The 21355-nt window shown below is 48.9% G+C and overlaps 1 protein-coding gene across 1 annotated transcript; it reads right to left on the reverse strand.

Annotated features, from left to right (window-relative positions):
- Positions 1 to 12011: 12011 nt before the first annotated feature.
- Positions 12012 to 13091, reverse strand: LOC136454642 (adenylate isopentenyltransferase 5, chloroplastic-like). The gene has a single exon (XM_066455001.1). It carries the CDS (start codon positions 13089 to 13091, stop codon positions 12012 to 12014), a length of 1080 nt encoding a protein of 359 aa, XP_066311098.1.
- Positions 13092 to 21355: the final 8264 nt, after the last annotated feature.

Here is a 21355-nt window from a genome sequence, read left to right on the forward strand (position 1 = left end):
GGACGGAAGCTGCACAAAGGAGCAGAGATTGCATGTGTGAGTAATCCGGGAAAACAGTTTTGGAACTTAGAGATTGCATCTAGTATTGTAGGAATACAAAAAGATTAGACTCAATTGAAAATTTCGGCAGCACCTCCCCTGCACGGGGAGGTTTCCAAAACCTGCAAGAAACGACGGCACGAACGCCAACATCTACAACGGCATGAACGCCGACATCCACAATGGCACGAAGGCCGACATACATGCAAAGCACAAGCGAAAAGTGAACTTTCATACTTACAGGAGTAGCTGCAGGAGTAGGAGGTGGAGGAGCTGAAAACTGCACAGGTACACCCGATGCTTGCCCAAGACTTTGCATGATCACCATCATCTCTGCCATCTGCTTCTGCGCGGCCTCGAACACGACCTTTTGGGCCTGCAGCTGTGCGGTCAGCTCCACGTTTTGCTCTTGACTTTGCCTTTTTGTTTCTTGCAGCTCGGCCTGTAATATTTCACTCCAATGTATCAGTAATGCAAATCTAATGTAGGTGTGTAAATATCTACGTACGATAAGTAAAACAGGAATTACCTGGAGTGCTTGGACCTGCTGCAGTGCTGGAGAAGGCCGTGGACGTATGGACTAGCTGGAGCTCGTGCTCCATGCTCAGATAGCGTCGAGGGAGGGAACAGTGGTGGAGTCGATGGCGCCGTCTGCAATCCACAACCACCCGTGCTTCTTGCCTCCTCCGAGCCTCATGATCGCCTCTGCATCAATGGGCTCAGTGCGCACATTGTAATCTTCCCCATAGATCTGCCTTACCATTGACGTGTACTCTTGGACTTTAGTGTACACATTCGGGTCAAAGTACACCTAGGGCGGGGCAGCCGGGTCGAAGGAGACAGAGGACGATGCCCTGCCCATGTGGGACATAGCCCATGCAGAGAACTCCGAGACCTCCTTGCCCGAGTGCACAGCCTCCTGCGAGAAAGATGGGAAGATGGTGAGAAATCAAGCAGAATTGAGCATCAAAATAAATGAAAGAAATCACTTACGTATGCTTGTTTATATCTGGGGAGGCTACGGCTGCCTTGATGGTGAGTTGGACCTTGCCTCATCAGATGTTGTTCCCACTACCTCTCGTGCGTGTCAACAAAGTCCTGTGATAACCACTTGTCCACGATCATGGCCCAGCACTCGGGATACGATCAGCACCACCAGGGAATCACCTACAAGTCATCGAGTATTTGACATATAAGAAGATGAAATTGAACCTACTGAAAGGTCCTAATGGCTAGAGGGGGGGTGAATAGCCTAATAAAAAATTCTACAACAACACTTAACCAAATGGTTAGACAATTATGAGGCGAAGCGAGTGTTGCGCTAGCCTACTCAATAATGCAAGCCACCTACCACAATTCTAGTTTAGATAGTGTCAATTCACACAAGAGCAATGACTCTACCCTATGTTAGTGTGCTCTCAAAGGCTAACTAAAGAGCCACACCAACCAAGCATGCAAGCTCTCACAACTAGCTACACTAAAGAGCTTGTCAACTAGTTTGCGGTAAAGTAAAGAGAGTGATCAAGAGGGTTATACCGCCGTGTAGATGAATGAACCAATCAATCACGAAGATGAATAACAATGATGACCAATCACCTCGGAATCAAAAGATGAACACAATGATTTTTACCGAGGTTCACTTGCTTGCCGGCAAGCTAGTCCTCGTTGTGGCGATTCACTCACTTGGAGGTTCACGCGCTGATTGGCATCTCTCGCCAAACCCTCAATAGGGTGCCGCACAACCAACACAAGATGAGGATCACACAAGCCACAAGCAATTTACTAGAGTACCTTTTGGCGCTCCGCCGGGGAAAGATCAAGAACCCCTCACAATCACCACGATCGGAGTCGGAGACAATCACCTCCTCCACTCAACGATCCTTGCTGCTCCAAGCCGTCTAGGTGGCGGCAACCACCAAGAGTAACAAGAGAAATCCGCAGCGAAACACAATCACCAAGTGCCTCTAGATGCAATCACTCAAGCAATGCACTTGGATTCACTCCCAATCTCACTATGATGATGAATCAATGATGTAGATGAGTGGGAGGGCTTTGGCTAAGCTCACAAGTATGCTATGTCAATAGAAATGGCCAAGAGTCTAAGCTTGAGCCGGCCATGGGGCTATAAATAGAGCCCCAATCAAATAGAGCCGTTATACCCCTTCACTGGGCAAAACGCGTTCTGACCGGACGCTCCGGTCAGACTGACCGGACGCTGGCTCTCAGCGTCCGGTCGCTCGATGTCAGCCACGTGTCCAGACTCAACGGTCATCAGCCTCGACCGGACGCTGCTCCTTCGAACTGACCGGACACTGAAGCCCCTGCGTCCGGTCGTTTACAGTAAGCTCCCGAGCATGACCGGACACGTCCGATAAAACTGACCGGACGCTGAAGCCCCAGCGTCCGGTCGTTTCCAGTAAGCTCCCCGAGGCATGTTTTTTCGACCGGACGCGTCCGGTCCACCTTGACCGGACGCAGACCAGCGTCCGGTGCTCAACCCTTCTCACTGTGCCGTCTGACAGCTCGACCGGACGCAGCCTTTCAGCGTCCGGTCGCTGAGTGACCCAGCGTCCGGTCAGTAGACCGACGCCAGCATCATTTCGATCAACTCCATTTCAACTCTTACTTCTTCACCCTTGCTCAAGTGTGCCAATCACCAAGAATTTTGCATCCGGCGCAATAGAAAATAGACATTTCATTTTCCCGAAAGCGCCAAATCCCGCCGAGCAAGCTCGGCGGGAGGGAGAGAGGGACCCAAACCCATCTCAACCATGCAAACACCTTGTGCACATGTGTTAGCATATCTTCACAAATATTATCAAGGGTGTTAGCACTCCACTAGATCCTAAATGCATATGCAATGAGTTAGAGCATCTAGTGGCACTTTGATAACCGCATTCCGATACGAGTCTCACCCCTCTTAATAGTACGGCTATCAAACCTAAATGTGATCACACTCTCTAAGTGTCTTGATCACCAAAACAAAATAGCTCCTACAAGTTATACCTTTGCCTTGAGCTTTTTGTTTTTCTCTTTCTTCTCTTCAAGTTTAAGCCCTTGATCATCTCCATGCTATCACCATTGTCATGTTATGATCTTCATTTGCTTCTCTACTTGAAGTGTGCTATCTATCTCATGATCACTTGATGAACTAGGTTAGCACTTAGGGTTTCATCAATTCACCAAAACCAAACTAGAGCTTTCACCTACTTAATATCAAAACGAATCATTATGAATGTTATTCGCCTACCTCAAGGTACTGGTCCCGGGTCAGCGTAATCCGTCTTGCTTGAGGCTTGGGGAGGGACTGCCTAAGTACCGACCTGTAGTAGTCTATGTGGGCCTGGACACGCCCATGGTGGTGCATCTCGGTGGCATACTTCCTACAAGCTGCGGCAGCCGCCCGTCCGCCTGGGCCTCAATTCCTTCTTCGGCCTTGAAATATTTCTGCATACAAAACCGATGTATCCATTCATTATTTTGATAAAAGATTTAACCAATGAATGCGATGTATTAAGCAATGTTGTGCGAGAGAGACTTACCCAAAACTCTGCCAATACTCGCTCCTGCTTGTTGCGGTAAGTGTCATCCGTGACCAGCGCGTACCTGTCCCAGTTGGAGGCCGGCTCCCGCACCACCGGCTCTTCGGACAGTTGCACAATGCTGGGGTACCATTTCCTGCACAAAACACCAAGGATGCTCGTGGGGGTGCGTGCTGGAGTACCCGACAAAACCAACCAGGCCCTGCATAAGTGATTAAGAAAATTTATCAGTTTCTCTTAAGATTTCCAACATATCTTATGAAGTAGTTGTGATAACATCTATAGTTACTTACCTCTTTACCATAGGCCGAATCACTGAGCGGTTGTGAGGAAGCAGAACCGAAGGGAGGCTCGTGGGACCTCGCTCGTAGAGAGTTCGGGTAGCGGTACCCTCTCCCTCACCCTCGAGCGCCTCGCCTCCCTCGCCCTCGAGCGCCTCATCTCCCTCGCCTGTCTGCTGACCCCTCTCGTCCTTCGACAAGGATGAGGCCATGGCCGTCACATGCTCCTCCTCTAGCACCTCATCACGTGTCGAGGGAGGAGACCGCTGCCTCCTACGACGGCTGCCCCTGGTCCTCCTCTCGTCACCTCCTACGGACACTACCCTGGACGACGACCCCTCACCTCAAAGGAGAGGGCGGTCTCTCCCGTAAACCGAGGGCGTGTCACGGCATGGACGTCTGCTCGCCATCTTTGTCCAATCACCTGCAATCACAAAGAATGAACAAGACTAATTAGTACATATATTAGAAATAGATTCAAAATATATAAACAAAACACAAATTAAAAAACCATAGTATTACATGTATTAGGAATAATCTTCATGATTGGGATCATAGGTCTCATCATCACTGTCAAAATTGTCCAAATGGGCAACACTATCCGAAGGTTCTATGTTGTCATCGTCGTCATTGCCTAGAAGTAATCGCTCAAGCATTGCTATGTCCTTGGCATTTACCACCACATCTCCATCGACCTCGTCATCAACCATTTCGTTGTCTACTTCCATTTCGATTGCTTCAGGTAAGACTATCTCAAACGTGCCTGGTAGCCCATCTTCTTGATAGAACTGACCATCATATGTGTTTGCGTTGAAGTTGTAATCATCATCGTTTGGGGCAGGTAGTTTACCATGTGGAGATACTTGGTGCACAATAGCCCAACCCTTAAGATCCTCTTTGTCTTGGTTGGCGTATCGAGTATAATACACCTGCATGGCCTGTTGAGCCACAATGTAGACATCTTTTCCAGGATAGATGGAATCTTCTCGAATCTCCACTAGCCCAAGATGAGCGGTTCGTCTTGTTGATCGAGGATTAAACCAGTGGCATTTGAACATGACAGGTTTAAGAGGTTCGTCACCATGAAATGAGAGTTCATAGATTTCCTCAACTCTACCATGATAGTCAAGGCCATCAGTGCCGGGTGTACAAACTCTGCTATTTGTGGTTTTTCGTTTGGGACGAATCTGCTCATAACTTGTTGTGTGGAAGCGATATCCATTCACATCATAGCCGGTAAATGACTTCACCCTAACATCACAGCCATTTGCAACCTGTTTCAACTCGTCGCTCATGGACGAATCAGTCTGGGCCTGCAAGGTGAATCATGATAGATTGTTATATTAATCAAACGTACGATCACCTTGGACGATCGAACGTACGAGCTAAATTGGACATTACCTTTTGTTTGAACCAAGAAATGAAATCAGGCCTCCCCACTCCCGCACCTCACGAAACAAGGGTGTCTTGTTCATGCGTGGTAGGATCCCTTGATTGATGCCAGAATTCACGAACAAATTCCCTGTCCGAACGAGAATCAATGGGGTTGGATGCAGAATAGTGACGGTATATTGAAATAAGTTCGTTGAGAACTTACTTGATGAACGGCTACACCTCAGTAAGGTTATTCAACACATATAGCATGATACTGTGCCACTCTTCATTTCCCAATAGCTTTGGGGTTGATCCACTTGCGCTGCCGAGTTGGCCTTGGAAAAGGCTCAGGGTCGATTCATTTTCGCCAGTATTATAACGAGAGGGTGGATTATGATTGCTAGGAAGGTTCGGCTTGTAGTATAGCGTTGTGAAGTTTGCCACCTCCTCCCGAAGGCATGCCTCTGCAATGGAAGCCTCAATTCTGGCTTTATTTGTACATTTTTTACGAAGAGTCTTTAGACATCTCTCGATTGGATAGCACCAACAGGCCTGCACGGGCCCCCCCAAACGTGCCTCGGACAGGAGGTGCACAATCAGATGTTGCATCGGCAAGAAGAAGCTGGGTGGAAAGATCTTCTCTAGCTTATAGAGCAACACAGGTGCCGCTTTTTCCAAGTCCTGAGCAACGGTCCGAGATATCTCCTTGGCACAAAGCTGGCGGAAGAAAAAGCTCAACTCTACCAGCACTTGCCAGACATGCTTAGGGACATAGCCTCAGACCATCGCCGGAAGAAGCCACTCAATCCATATGTGGTAGTCATGACTCTTCATCCCGCTGACTCGTAGAGTGCCTAAGTTCACTCCCCTGCTAAGATTCGCTGCATATCCATCTGGAAACATTAACATCTGCATCCATTTTAGTACCTCCCTCCTTTGATCGATTTGCAAGACGAAATTGACCTTAGGCCTTTTCCAGTTCTTGTTTCGGCCACTAGGAGGTTGCATCGCTTGATTCGGTCTATCGCACAACGTCGCTAGGTCCACTTTAGCCTTAACGTTGTCCTTAGACTTGTCAGTGTCCATGAGAGTTCCCCAAAGTGCCTTGGCGATATTCTTTTCAGTGTGCATTACATCAATGTTATGTGGCAGAAGAAGGTCATCGAAATAGGGGAGCCTCGTCAAGCCGAATTTATGAGTCCACATATGTTCCTCACCATATCCCACAAAACCACCTTCTTCATTGGGCACGAGAGCATCTATCTGAACACGAACCTCGGCACCAGTCCTCAAGTGCAGTTTAGGGTCTGTCACTTTGACACCTTTCATAAAGCTCTTGATGTCTTCTCTAAATTCATGGTTTAGAGGGAGGAACTGACGATGCTGGTCGAACGACAAATACTTGCCACCCTTCTTCAACCAAATGAACCTCACGGCTTCCTTGCATACTGGGCATGGGAACTTCCCGTGAACACACCAGGCGGCGAATAACCCATATGCCAGGAAGTCATGCAGGGAGTAGTGGTACCAAACGTGCATTTTGAAGCTTGTATTTGTAGCTCGATCGTATGTCCATACCCCCTTCTCCCAAGCGTGGATCAATTCATTAATCACAGGCTCCATGAACACACCCATATTACTCCCCGGGTGTCTAGGAATTATCAACGACAAGAATATGTTATGCCGTTGAAAGGAGATGCCGGGAGGGAGATTGAGGGGGATAACAAAAACGGGCCAGCATGTGTATGGGGCAGCCATCATTCCATAAGGATTGAACCCATCTATTGCCAGCACGACACGTACATTACGAGCCTCAGCTGCTTTGTCACGATGTTTGTCATTGAAATACGTCCATGCTTCAGCATCAGACGGATGTACCATCTTCCCAGGATTGTACCGTTTACCATCTTTGTGCCATGTCATCTGTTTCGCGGATTCCTCAGTCATGAATAGCCGTTGGATCCTCGGTAGGAAAGGAAGGTGACGTAGCGCTCTCACGGGGATCGGAAGCTGCTTCTTCTGACCATCACCAGAGTCTACCTCTAGGTACCTAGAGGATTTACACTTCGGACAGTAATTTGCATCCTTGTGTTCTTTCCTAAATAGGACGCACCCCTTCGGACAAACATGTATCTTGTCATACGGCATCTTAAGCATACGAAGGAGTTTCTCTGCCTCGTACAAGTTCGTCGGCAAAGTGTGCTTCTCCGGTAGCATGGTGCCAAACAGGGCCAACATCTTATCGAAGCCTTCTCGACTCAGGTTTAACTCGGCCTTCAACCCCATTACGCGTCCAATCGCATCTAGCTGAGAAATCATTGTACGCTCGTGAAGGGGTTTCTATGCCGAGTCCAACATTTTGTAGAAGTCCTTTGCGGATTCCTCCATCTCCTCCTTCTCACGTCATTCAGCGAAGTGAGCTTGGTGGGCGTCATCTAGCATGTCTGCTACCCCCGGCATCATCATCAAAAGCCTCGAGGCGTGCTCTCACCACCTCCGCTCTTATACGATCTGCTTCACCATGGTAGATCCACTGCTGGTAGCCAGGCGTATAACCATTGAACACAAGATGTCTACCCATGGTCTTCTCATCTACTTTTCTCCTGTTGTCACATTTGCTGCAGGGACACCAAACTAGAGAATGTCCTCCTGCTCCTGGGCCAAATGCATGTTTCAAGAAACCATCTGTCCCCTTCACCCATTCATAGTTGTAGTCACTCCCACTTCTCCAGCCCGTGTACATCCACTGACGGTCCTCCATCCTTTAACATTTACAGCATAGAGTATTGTGACCATCAATTGCATCTACGTGGTGTTCCTACTGTCTAATAGGTGAGGATAGGTCCTAATCCCACCTGCGGATGTGTAGATGAGGTTAGTTTCCATGCTCCGCTCCTCTCCGAGACAGAATTTCGGCAGCACCTCCCCACTGTTCTCCCGATACACGTCCTGCAAGGGAGAGTGTGTATCCGGAGAACAATAGGGAGGTGTTGCCGAAACTCCTTCTCGGACCGGAGCGGACCATGGAAACTAACCCATCTACGCATCCACGGGCTGTCCAAAAAACGTGGACAATCCGAAACAGATACGGTCGTAGATACGCAAAGATCCGCATACCTACGACCGTATCTCTTTCGGACGGGAGACGCCTAACTGGGTTACGCACGGGCTACGACAGACATGCGCAAAAAGAGGTTATTTGTACCTAGGGTGTCGGTGAAGTAAGGCTAGCGGGCAGTGGCGAATCGACGCAATGGCGAGGCGACGTAGTGCAGGCAGAACCGCGACGTTGACAAAGACGATCGGGGTCCTCCGGGTCCCCTCCGACGTACTCTTCTCCTGCATAAAAAGACAATAGGTTATTTTTTGTTCAAAATTTCGGCAGCACCTCCCCTGCACGAGGAGGTTTCCAAAACCTGCAAAAAAACGACACGATGGTCGACATTCACAACGGCACGAAGGCCGACAACCACAACGGCACGAAGGCCCTCATATCAACTTACGGCACAAAGGCCCACACAACCACATACGGCACGAAGGCCGACAACGAGAGTTTTACCTAGGGTTGCGGTGGAGTCGGGTGTCGCGGTGCGGGGGTCACTTTCTTCTCCGGTGAGGTCGAGCGGCGTTGGAGTACTCCTCTCCCCCTCTTTCCTTTCTTCTCTCCTTTTCCCCTTCTTCTCCTTCTCTTCCCCTTCCTCCTTCTCCTCTTCTTCTCCTTTTCTTCCCCTTCCTCCTTCTCCTCTTCTCCTTCTCTTCTTCCTCCAACTTCACCCCCTGCCTCCTCCCCTCCAACAGCAGCCGGCGACGGGTGCGGCCTGGGGGCTGGGGTCGGGGCAAGAAGGCCTGCGAGGGGGAGCCGCCGGAGGGCCGGCCGGGGCGGTCGACCTCCCCTTGCTCGACGGAGATGGGGAACGGAGGCAGGGCGTGACCTTAGCCGCCACTAGGCGTGGTGGGGCGGCGGGGCGCGCTGGTGGGGCGCCGGGGCAAGCTAGATGGCCGAGCGTGGGGCGGTGGGGTGCGCGGGGTGGCCAGGCGCGCAGCGGCGGGCGCACGGTGCGGCAGCAGGCGCGCGGCGTGGCAGCGGGCGCGCGGCGGCGGTGGTGGAGGAGCAGGCCGACCGGGGCTGCCGGGCTCGGGGCGGCCGGGCGCGCAGCGGCGGGCGCGCGGCGGCGAGGCTAGCGGCGGCGGTGGAGGTGCGGGGCGGCCGGGAATCGCGCGCGAAGGTGGGGCGCGTGGGGCGGCCGGGCTCGGGCCAGCCGGCGCGCGTAGCAGTGGGCGCACGGCGGCGGGGTGCGCGGCGGCGGTGGTGGACGTGCGGGGGCCGGCCGCGAGCGGGCGCGTGGGGAGGGAGATGGTCGAGCGTTTTTTTTTCACAATTTCCGATCGGGAATTTGGGGATTTAGGGTTCGGTCCTTTGCCGAGGGCCCAGATCCACGGCCCTCGGCAAATATTTTTTATTTTTTTTACCACAGCCTACACATGCGATAACATGACATCTCGCCAAGTTTCGTGATTTTCGGACTTCGTATGGATTTTATATAATTTTAAAACACTTTTCTGGCAAGTCGGTCGTCATGTTACGCGAACAAGATGCGTGAAAATTTGATGCGAGTTCGTGGATAGGGACTCAACATGCACCAATTAACATGAATAACATTTTTCGAAACACTACATTGCAATATTCCATGCACCTGCAGTTCAAATTTGACATATTCGAAAAAAATCAAAGAATCGAAATAAATTAAGGAAATATACAAAACAAAATCAAAATTGGCCTAAATTTTAAAATTGAGTTCAAAACAATGTATTGTAGCACCACAAAAAAACTAGGCTAAAAAAACCAAAAAAAAAAAAATTACCGAGGGCTCTTTGCCGAGGGCCTGGCCCGTGGCCCTCGGCAAAGAATTAAAAAAAAATAAAAAATCTTTGCCGAGGGCCTATCCTGGCCCTCGGCAAAGGGCTTCTTTGCCGAGTGCCTAGCCTCGGGCCCTCGGCAAAGGCGATTTATAAAAAATTTTTTTTTGCCGAAAAACTGGTTTTAAAAAAATCTTTGCCGAGGGCCTGGTCTAGGGCCCTCAGCAAAGACTTAAAAAAAATTTGCCGAATAACCTGGTTGCACAGAAAAAAAACCTTTGCCGAGGGCCTAACGGGTGGCTCTCGGCAAAGCTTGACGGGAAATGGCCGCCGTGACCTAACGGGCCTAATTTACCGAGGGCATCTTTGCCGAGGGCCGCGGCCCTCGGCAAAGATTGGATTTGCCGTGGGCCGCGGCCCTCGGCAAAGATTAGATTTGCCATGGGCCTGTCTTTGGCCTCTTTGCCGTGGGCTCCTATGTTTAGCCCTCGGCAAAGAGTGTCTTTGCCGAGTGCCCGAGATTTGGCCATCGGCAAATCCTGAAGCTCTCGGCAAAGCACGTGTTTCCAGTAATGTCTATCCTGTGTCGCTTTAGAGAGGACACAAATCCAATGCGTGCTACGGATGAAAGCTTAATAATTATTTTATTTTATTTCCTTCTGAAATATTTAAACTTCGTTATATATTTTTCATGGACTTAATAGATCACTCGCTGCAAGTTTCGTTCTGATCTTACAAACTTCTTTTTCTGATTGGCCATGAATTCACGAAATCATAAAGCAAGAGCTTCTAAATTTCTGGTTATTTAATATCTCGATGTGTATAAACATGAATCTCATTAGATGACAGACCATCCATAGAGAGACCTCAAATCCAGTCGCAATCGTCCGCTTCACTCCTGCTGCTACGACCGAGAGTGAACATTAGAAATAAAGATATATATATGGTTAGAGCTATTTAGAGATAGAAACAAATTCTAAGATAAAGATAGAGTCCTAGAGATAGAATAGAATTAGGCCTAGCATATAACTAATCTAATATATGAATTATTAGAGAGAGGCTAGCTAATTCATGCAGCGTCCTAGAGAAATTTGTAGATTGATCCCTCCGGGGCGGCACGAGCAGTACGACGCTAGTCTATGGCTCTTGATATCATGTGCGGAAATAAAATATTGGGTACAACCTAATTAATATCTATTATTAATTACATTGACCCTCATAGGGTATTTATAGGTACATATACGAGAGATTTGGAGTACAAAAAGACAAGTTGCAGTAGGTTTACTCCTATATACTATCTTTATTTTTATTATCTCTAGAGTTTGTTTACCTCCAAATATTTCTAATTATACATATCTCTGTTAAATAATCTGAGCTGATCTTTGTGCTATATGGGCTGTGCTGGTCAATTGGTTTATGGGCTTGTTGGTCAAAATCTCATACAGCCTATGGAAATGGGGCTTGGCCCTTGAAAATGTGAGTGGATTGTGAATGGATTATATATAAATAATATAGGCGAAAATAATATATACATCGTTGTGCTTAATAGTGGGCTCGATTCATATAATTAGGTGTACAATTACATTTGGCCCACTAATAGCTTACTCACTCTATGGGTGTAACTAGGTCTCAAGGTATTTAGTGAGAAAAATCAATCGTTATAAATTTATGACACAATAAAGATCATCATAAAAAATTATAACAAAAAAAAACATATTTACGTCATAAAGTATATATGGTATGTCTGATACCTGCTATGTCGTTCAGCCTCCCCTGCATTTTTTTTCCTAGATCTGTCTCTAAACTAATCGGATGCAATACAACGCAACAACTTATTCGCTACAAGGAATAAATGAATGTACTTGAATTTCTAGTCCGCTCGGTGACCATCAGAAGATCAGTTCATCATCATCACAGCTTAAACAGCAGCGGCCGCCGAGCCCAATCCAACAAACCCGCGGCTTGGAGACATCACCGCCATGTTCAGCTGCTGGCCGAACCACTCTGCCGCCGTGCAAACGCCGGGCACGGCCACTTCTTTGGGCGTCAAGAAGAAACGATCCTTGCCGTTGTCCCTAGCTCCCTCAACGACGCCATTATTAACCGCCGGCAGAAATGTTCCCACGATCCTCGCCGCAGGGCTCACGACGTCCGTCTCCCACGCGGCGCGCTGTGCGTTTGTGTTCCTGGCGTCCCTGACCTTGAGCTCAAGCACCTGCGTGACATCGAGGCGGTGGATATCGCTCCACCCGCGGAGGCCGTGGAGCCGGTGGATCTTGTCCAGCTGGCGGCGCGCCAGCACGCACGTGTTGGCCTTGATCTCGTCGACGGCCGCAGCGAGGAGCCGTGCTCGCAGCTCGTCGTCGCCGTCCAGAGCACCCGCTGCCTCGATCCGGAAGTATCCGTCCATCTCCGGCACGCCGATGGCCCTCCGGATGCCTCTGGAGTAGTCGGCGTCGTCGTGCCGAAACAAGGCCCGCACCTCACGGACGAGCCCCTGCTCCATCATGCAGTCCACGCGGTCTGCTATGTAGCGGTCCAGCACGACCAGGTCGCTGTCCACCCAGAGGAAGCAGCACTCGTAGCGCCTGCGAAAGCCACCAGCTGCAGCAGGTTCCCCGCCGCCGTCCAGCAGCGCCTCGAGGTACCTGTTGGAGCCCCCGGCGATGATCGGGACGCGGCGCCTCTCGAGGACGGACTCGACGGCGCGCGTGGCGTCCCTGCAGAAGTCGGCGGTGGTGTAGTCGGCGTCGGGGCTCACCCCACCGATAAGGTGGTGTGGCACGCCCCGGCGCTCCTCGGTGGTGACCTTGTTGGTGACCACGTCGAGGCCGTCGTGCACCTGGATCTTGTCGGAGTTGATCACCTCTCCGCCGAAGCGCAGCGCGAGATCCACGGCCAGCTTGGACTTGCCGGTGGCCGTGGCGCCCATGACCACCACCACCTTGGCCTTGCTGCTGCCTCCGCTCGCCGTGGCACCGTCGTTAACACCCGCCATCATACGTGTGTACGTGTACGACTACTGTCTTTCACAGTGTTAACACACAAGCTTGTAGTTGTAGTGTAGGACCGTAGGCGAATGAATACCGTGCATGGGCCTCCGTTTTTATAGTGTGCTTGCATTGCATTGGTTCCAAGTGCACGAAGTGAGGTCGTCACTGGTGTTTCTCCATCAGTTCATATATGTCGTCTCTTCTTGGACAGTTCGCCAGTTGGCGACAGCGAAACCCTAACACACGTCTTGTGCCAGACCTGACTTGGGGGTTCAATTGAATTACTTTTCAAGCCTGTTGGCCGGTGCAGCGTTTAATTGTCCTGTGATATATCCTGTCTCCAGACTTGCAGACGACGGTCGAATTTTGGATGGCACTGCTCGTTGCATTGCATGGAAGGAAACCTTTTTGCTGTCACCGAGTGAACACACGCACCCACTCGGAGAGAGGATGCAAATTTGTTGCAGTCACGAATAGTTCGCACGCATGTTTGTCAAACTCCGGTTTTTGTAGCTGTACTAGCTACTACAATTATAATGGCTTACTGGTATGTCTTCCGGGCCCACCTAATAGGACACTGCATGCAATTTGAATAACGGTTTCTTTCTTTCAGAAACCAGAATGCAGGGTCCTCGAAAAAAAAGAAGCATGCTGTGGGTTGGCTACTGATGCAGTTATATGGATAATAATCGACTTCATTTCCATTCTATCACCAGCTTGTAGTATTTTCCTATGCATATATGGCGCCAGTATCAGTGTGACTCCATAATATTAGTGTTTGACATAGACCGATGCATGGTTGTTATTTGTCTGTCCTCTCTGCACACACTTGACCAATGACCACACAGTCGATCGAGTTTGGAAGGCGCTGCACGTTTCAGGGGAACTTGCTTGGTTCTCACTTGTCACCGAGTGAACACTGTGAATTCGTTGCAGTCTGTGGATCCAGAACGACTCTGGAACGCATCTTCAAATTCAGTTTTCATATATACATATATATATATATATCCGTGAATATATGACGGCAAATTATCTAACGCGTTAATTTTGACAAGTCTACTCTGTTTCGAAAATCGCGACAAGTCTACCTTTTTGCCGTCCTTCTCGTGGGTCATGGCCATGACCACGTTGTTGTAGTATTTTTTTTTTCTCGAAAATGTGCATATCACGTGTTTCATTAAAAAGACGTTAGAAGTTTTACACGTCCAACATCACGACACGGCGAGGTGTCATGAGCGATGAGGTTGAACACGAACACAAGGCACCGCTACAAGGTGGAGCGCATGCTGTTGTAACTAACAAAGAAACAAAACGTGCGACCGAAGAGCTTGTGACGTTGAGCGAACCCTTGCTCAAGACGTCTGCGTCGCCGCCCACCTCCCGCGAACACCAGCCATGGGGAAGAGCTCCCGCATTGCCGTGCGCTTGGACAACGACAACAGCTCTTGGAACGTCTCGTGGAACCGAGTGACGATGGTCGCGTCAGGCGTCGCCGGCGCTGACCGTGGGGCGCTCGCCTGAAGGCTGCCATTTGCTGAGCATGACCCGCTTGGCCTGTTTCTCCAGGTTCGGGTCGTGGTAGACGGACTTGGCAGCAAGTCTATCACTACGACGTGGCACCAGGTTCTCGACCCGCACACGCGAGACACAAAGGCGCGACGGCGACTAGATCAGCGGCTTCTCGAGCGGTAGCTTTAGACCAGCGATGAAGTCCTCAACTAGAGGTGAGTTGGACTGAAGGCGAGGCTACAACAGAAGTATGAGGGGGGTCCAGTCTCGTGTACCAGCGTTGATGGGCCGTCGTCGGCGGACTGAGCGGGCTGCCCTTCATGCTCGTCATTGGAGGCCCCAACGGAGAGCTGCTGAATGCTGCGCTTGCTCGTCAGTCCACCAGCCCCGGAAGCCTAGGACGCCCGCGGAGGGCTACTTTGTAGCGCCATGTCCGGCTCCAAGACTAGAAGCGGGTGCTCCGAGGCTAGCGAACTTTGGTTGGCTCAAACAGTGGCATCCAAGTAAGAGTCACAAAGCATCGGATCCATCCATGGGAGTGGTGGTTAAGGCCGCGACAGAATTTGAATTTTAAACTCTTGGGAGGCCTCGGGCTACTGGTAGGGGGAAGATGACACCAGACGTGACGAGGGTCGGTGACATTGCGCTCCCTTCAGCAGTAGGCACTGCTTGCAGTGGCCCAGACGATGAAGGACCGATACCCGGTTGAGCCAGGCAGAGAATTCATCCGACAATGATAGGTGGCGCTTGCTGGAAAGTTGGGTTCCACCCAGGCTCAAGCTGCGGCTCCAGCGTGCCATGACGACCAAGATGGAGTCGGCAGCGGGTGAGAACCAGTGTGACCATGGTTGCCTCCAGTAGCATGATGCCGAAGACCGCGCCTTGGAGGCTCCCGCACCCGGTCCGAGGAAAGCCGCCGGGGCGGACGACCGTGCTTGCAGTTCCTCACCTGGTGCTCCGTGCTGAGGCAGAAAAGGACAGCAGGGATGGGAAGGTGCACCAGGCGGTGTTGGTATATTTTAACGCACACAGAATAATCCGCAAGCGCATGGATACCAATGTAGCACTTCATCGAAAAGTATTCCAGAATATCTAACTCAAAGAAACGTGTGTGAAATTAACTAAGTCTAACTTAACCCGAAGTAGCTACAAGACTTAAGATAACAAGAGTATAAAAGAGATCGCTAAGGTCTTCTAGTTCTAACTTCAGTAAGCTATGCCTTATATTGTTCAATTCTATGATATTACTAAGGAAAACATAGGCAAAGTAAGTTTCCTATAGTAACAAGGTCCTGCTCGGCCTACAAACGGGAGGTGGACTACAAAGGATTCAACGAGGTTATAAGAGTCACCCTCGCGAGCTACCACCGATCCTAGAAAGTAGGGTACATCTATGAGTAACCGAGTCTAAGCACCATACTTACACTACGAATACTACTTTAACCCAAGGAACGACCAGGATTAAAGTACCCAAAAAGAGTCGCAAACCTCAAGAACAATATGAACATTGATACTTACTTGAATTAGAAGTTGATTACTGGAGAAATCTGAGAAGCAAGCTCAAGAAGAACTTGATTCCACCAGGGTACAAGCCGTTGAAAGCTCTAGTTTGGTTTTGGTGAATCGATGAAACCCTAAGTGCTAACCCTTTTACTCTAAGTGATTATGAGATAGGGTAGCACATTCCAAGTGGTGGAGCAAGTGATGATGATCATGTTGGTGGTGATGGCCATGGTGATCAAGTGCTCGGGCTTGGAAAAGAAGAAAGAGAAAAATAAAAGCTCAAGGCAAAGGTAAAATTTGAGAGGATCTTTTGTGTTTTGGTGATCGACACACTTAGCGAGTGTGATCACATTTAGGATAGATAGCCATACTATTAAGAGGGGTGAAACTCATATCAAAATACGGTTATCAAAGTGCCACTAGATGTTCTAACTCATTTGCATTTAGATTCTAGTAAGTGCTAACACCATTTTAAATGTTTGTGAAAATATGCTAATACACGTGCATAAGGTGATACACTTAGTGGTTGGCACATTTGAGCAAGGGTGGCGAAGTTGAAGTTGAGAAGGCGTTGTTTACAACGACTGAACGCTGGGCCGGTGCGTCCAGTCAACTGGTGCGTGGTGGCGTTGCCTCGGTTGAGTGACCGGACGCTAGAGTGAATTGGTAAACGGACGCATAGTGCTTGGATCTGGTTGAAGCTGACGTAAGTTGACGTGGGGTTGTTGGACTTAGCATGTGGCGGCAGTTGGGACTGGACGCCGGCTTACGTCAGGTCGAGGTTGAGCGAATGCGTCTGGTCGGCAAAAATCGGCTCTAGATCGTCTCTAGAAGTGACCGGACTCCAAGTTGGGGAGCGTCCGGTCATTCTATCTGTGAGTCCGGTCATAGTGTGGTTGCAGCGCGGGCGCGCATGAGCAGACACAGGCTCGGTGCGTCAAGTCGGTGTTGCGCATGTTCGGTCTTAACTTAAGCTATGGTGCGGTGCGAGTCAACCGTTGGAGATCTACGGCTCACATTCAAAGACATGGACATGTGGCGTGAATCTATGGACCGAACGCTGGGCGTTGCGTGTCCGGTCAGACTGACCGGTGCGTCCGGTTACCACGTAGTGGGCTGCCTCTTGAGCTCAACGGCTCTATTTGTTGGGGCTCTCTATTTAAGGTGTTTAGCCGGCTCTAGCTCACTCTCTTGGTCATTTTCATTGACATAGCAACCTAGTGAGCTAAGTCAAAGCCCTTCCACTCATCTCCATCATTGATTCATCATCTTTGTGAGATTGGGAGTGAATCCAAGTGCATTACTTGAGTTATTGCATCTAGAGGCACTTGGTGATTGTGTTTCACTATGGATTTTGTTTGTTTCTCTTGGTGGTTGCCGCCACCTAGACGGCTTGGTGCAGCAAGGATCATCGAGCGAAGGAAGGTGCTTATATCTAGCTCTGATCGTGATGATTGTGAGGGGTTCTTGACCTTTCTCTGGAGGAGGGCCAAAAGGTACTCTAGTGGATTGCTCATGGCTTATGGATCCTCATTTTGTGTTGGTTGTGCGGCACCCGATTGTGGGTTAGGCGTGTGATGCCTATTAGCGCGTGAACCTCCAAGTGAGTGAATCGCCACAATTAGGACTAGCTTGCCGGCAAGCAAGTGAACCTCGGTGAAAAATCTTGTGTCATTATTTGTCTCTAGGGATTTCTATTGTGTTTGATTGATTGTCATTTGCCACGGCGGTATATCTTCACTACCTTACCCTTGCACTTACATTCCTAGTGTAGCTAAGCTCTTTTGTGTAATTAGTTTTGAGAGCTAGCTTTGTGTCTTGTCTAGTGGTTAGTGAGGCTCTTTAGTTAGTCTTTGAGAGCTCACTAATTTAGTGGTAGTGACCTAGCCTTTGTGTGCTTAGAGACTATAGCAACTAGAATTGTGGTAGGTGGCTTGTATTTTTAGTAGGCTAACGCAAAACTTGCTTCGCCTCATATTTGTCTAATCACTTGGCTTAGTGTTGTTGTATATTTTTAATAGGCTATTCACCCCCCTCTAGCCATTAGAACCTTTCAAGTGGTATGGGAGTTGTGGTCACTGTGATTTGAGGCTTAACAACCTTTGGTGTCAAAATAGCTCAAATCAATAACACCAAGAAGCCACCCCTAATTTGATGGCTCAAATTATCCTTATTGGAAGGCAAAGATGACCACCTACATCAAGTCAATCAATAGGAAGGTGTGGAAGGTAGTGGAGACCAAGATTGAGATAGTCAATCCAGAGAATCCCTCCGTAGCCAAAGAAGTGCTTCTCCAAAACAATGATATTGCTCTTAATGCTATTCATGATGCATTGGGTGAGAGGACATTTGAGCAAATCAAGAACATTGAGATGGCTCATGAGGCATGGAAGAAGTTGCAGGAGTCATTTGAGGGCACACAAGCGGTGAAGGGTGCCAAGGCATACATTTTCAAGGAGAAGTTTGCAAGCTTCAAGATGAAGGATGATGAGAGTGTGCCGGAGATGTTCCATAGGCTTTAAGTGCTTGTCAATGATCTCAAAGCACTTGGAGAAGAGGTGAAGGATAAGGACTTCTCCCTCAAGTTCTTAAGATGCTTACCATCAAGATTTGGCACATTGGTCACTATTCTAGTGAGGAGTGGTGAAAGGATCAAGATGCCCAAGAAGGGGGAGGGGGTGAATTGGGCTAATTCTAATTTTTTGCAATAATTAAGCCCTACACTTAGCCCATTTCAGCCGTCATGTCTAGAATATCTTCCTATTGTTCTCCCGTACAAAAGTTTTGCACCCTAGGTTCTAATCCTACTCTAGCATGACAATTCTAGGAATGTAAAGACATGAAATGAATTGCTCAAATGTAAATGTGCAAAATAAAGAGAGGGAAAGGAACACTGTGATGTTTTCCTGAGGTATCGGAGAGTCGTCACTCTCCACTAGTCCTCGTTGGAGCACCCGCGCAAGGGTGTAGCTCCCCCTTGATCCGTGCAAGGATTAAGTGCTCTCTACAGGCTGATTCTTTGACACTCTGTCGTGGTGAATCGCCCGCAACCACTCACAAAATGACTTGGGTCATCCACAAGCTCCGCCGGATGATCACCAAGCTCCTAGTCACCACCGAGCCATCTAGGTGATGGCGATCACCAAGAGTAACAAGCACAAACTCTCACTTGACCAAGACAAGCATAATGAGTAAGGTGGATGCATACTTGCTACTCCCTATGCACTAATGAGGTAGTTAATTTTGGATTATCAAATCTCAATCACCCCACTAGGCTCTTGCTCTCCTTTATAATCCAAAAGTGTTTCTTAGCTGAACAAATGGGCAAGAGACCTCAAATGGACGAGTGGGATATGTATTTATACCCCCCAGTTGAGGTCCAACTCAGCAAGTATCGGGATGACCAAACGCTTCGATCAAGGTGACCGGACGCACCGGTCAGTGTAATGCGTCAGCGTGTCAGAAAGATCCATTTGCTCTAACCGGACTTTGGCCTACGTCCGATCAACACCCATCGGACGCATTCAGTCATCAAAAACCCTCTTTGGAACCTTACTGATGTTGACCGAACGCTGGCACCCAGAGTCCAGTCATTTCTCTGTTCAGCATCTGGTCCGTGGTCAATAGCCTATCCACGCTGCTATAGATATGACTAGCGTCGTGTCGGGTGAGCACTGGTATCTAGCATCTAGTCGCACTCTGACTGCTGTTGCCGATCAAATGAACTGATCGGACTCTCGAAGCTGCGTCCGGTCACACTCTGACTGCTGCTGCCAATAAAATGAAGTGACCAAACTCTCCAAGCTATGTCCGGTCACAACCAAACCAGCGTCCAGTCAGTCATTTGACTCTCCATTTACTTCCAATTCAAAATTCTTTGTGAATAAAATTGACTTCTATCGATCTTAGGGTTATTCCTGAGCTACCTAGTGCTAAGTTTGACAAGTGTGCACCACACCTAATCCATTAGACTCACCTAGGTTAAGCTACTAGTCCATACCCCCCTTAATAGTACGGCCAAAGGAAAAACAAAGTCCTATACTACTCTAAGTGTCTCTCCAACACCAAACGACACTTAGAACTAGTCCGTCCTTAACCGTGTCGTCCATCCTTTGAAAACTGAAATGATTTCCATCAACTGGGGCATGACAACCATGATTTCCCAATCAATTTCCATTACCATGACCTAACTCAAATTGTCTCTACAAAACACATGTTAGTTAATGGAGACGGGGATCCCGATCTTCCATCAGGTGATGGTAACTATCGTTGTGGCGGAGAATGACACACCGATCCGGCTTCAGATCGATAGATCGAACCCTGCAATCTTAGCACCACAGCTCCTCTAGTTATCAACTGAGTCACGAACCAGGTTGACCTCACCAAGAAGGCTAATCCTTGCCTGTGCAACGAAGAACACAAGCAAGAACAAGAAAGAACGCAACCAAATTGCAGATGAATGATTAAACTCACGAAGTTGGGGTCTCACAAACCGATGAACGGCGAAACTGTTCTTGACAGATTAATCTAAGCAAAACCCGAACCCTAATGGAGGGGCAGCGGCTGTTTATGAAGACTCTAGGGTCGTGCAAGACCCCTGGACGCACCCCTAATGGGCCCAAACTCGATACATGGTCCAACGGAGCAAAAGACGGTGTCGCAGCACCCTGGCAGATTCTGGACGCTGACTTGTTTCGATGATTCCCATTGATTCTGAACAGATTTTGACGTGAAACCACTTGTATTGGCTTCCTTATCAAATTAGCTTTCCATCCATATGTGGATCATTGAAAATGGAGTCTGGATGCATCCTGGGTGACCAGTTTAAGGCAGACTGGTCCTGGAGGCCGAGGCAGACTCAAATTCTTGTTGGACTGGGCCTCTGGCTTGTGTTGGACGTCCTTACTGTTCATCATCACCTCCACCACTTCCTCTAAGTCCTTCATGACCCTCTCCAATGTTCCTAAGCAAGATAACATCATTAGGTAGTAGTCTATTCTCAAAAGTATGAAAAGTATCGCTTAAGAACGAGCTCACCTCTAAATTAAGTTGTCGCTTTCGAGCCCGGGTCATTGGACCTTGCATGACGGTTGGAGGATCAGCGGGTACCTCTGAAGAAGTGATGTCCTCATCATTAGTCATAGTAATCTTATGTCGTCATTAATCACCGAAACCCAACTAGGGGCCTAGATGCTTTCAATCTCCCCCTTTTTGGTGATTGATGACAACACAACCTCGAGTATGTAAAAGAGATGAG

This window comes from Miscanthus floridulus, chromosome 5 (genome assembly GCF_019320115.1).
Source record: "Miscanthus floridulus cultivar M001 chromosome 5, ASM1932011v1, whole genome shotgun sequence".
Taxonomy (NCBI): Eukaryota; Viridiplantae; Streptophyta; class Magnoliopsida; order Poales; family Poaceae; genus Miscanthus; species Miscanthus floridulus.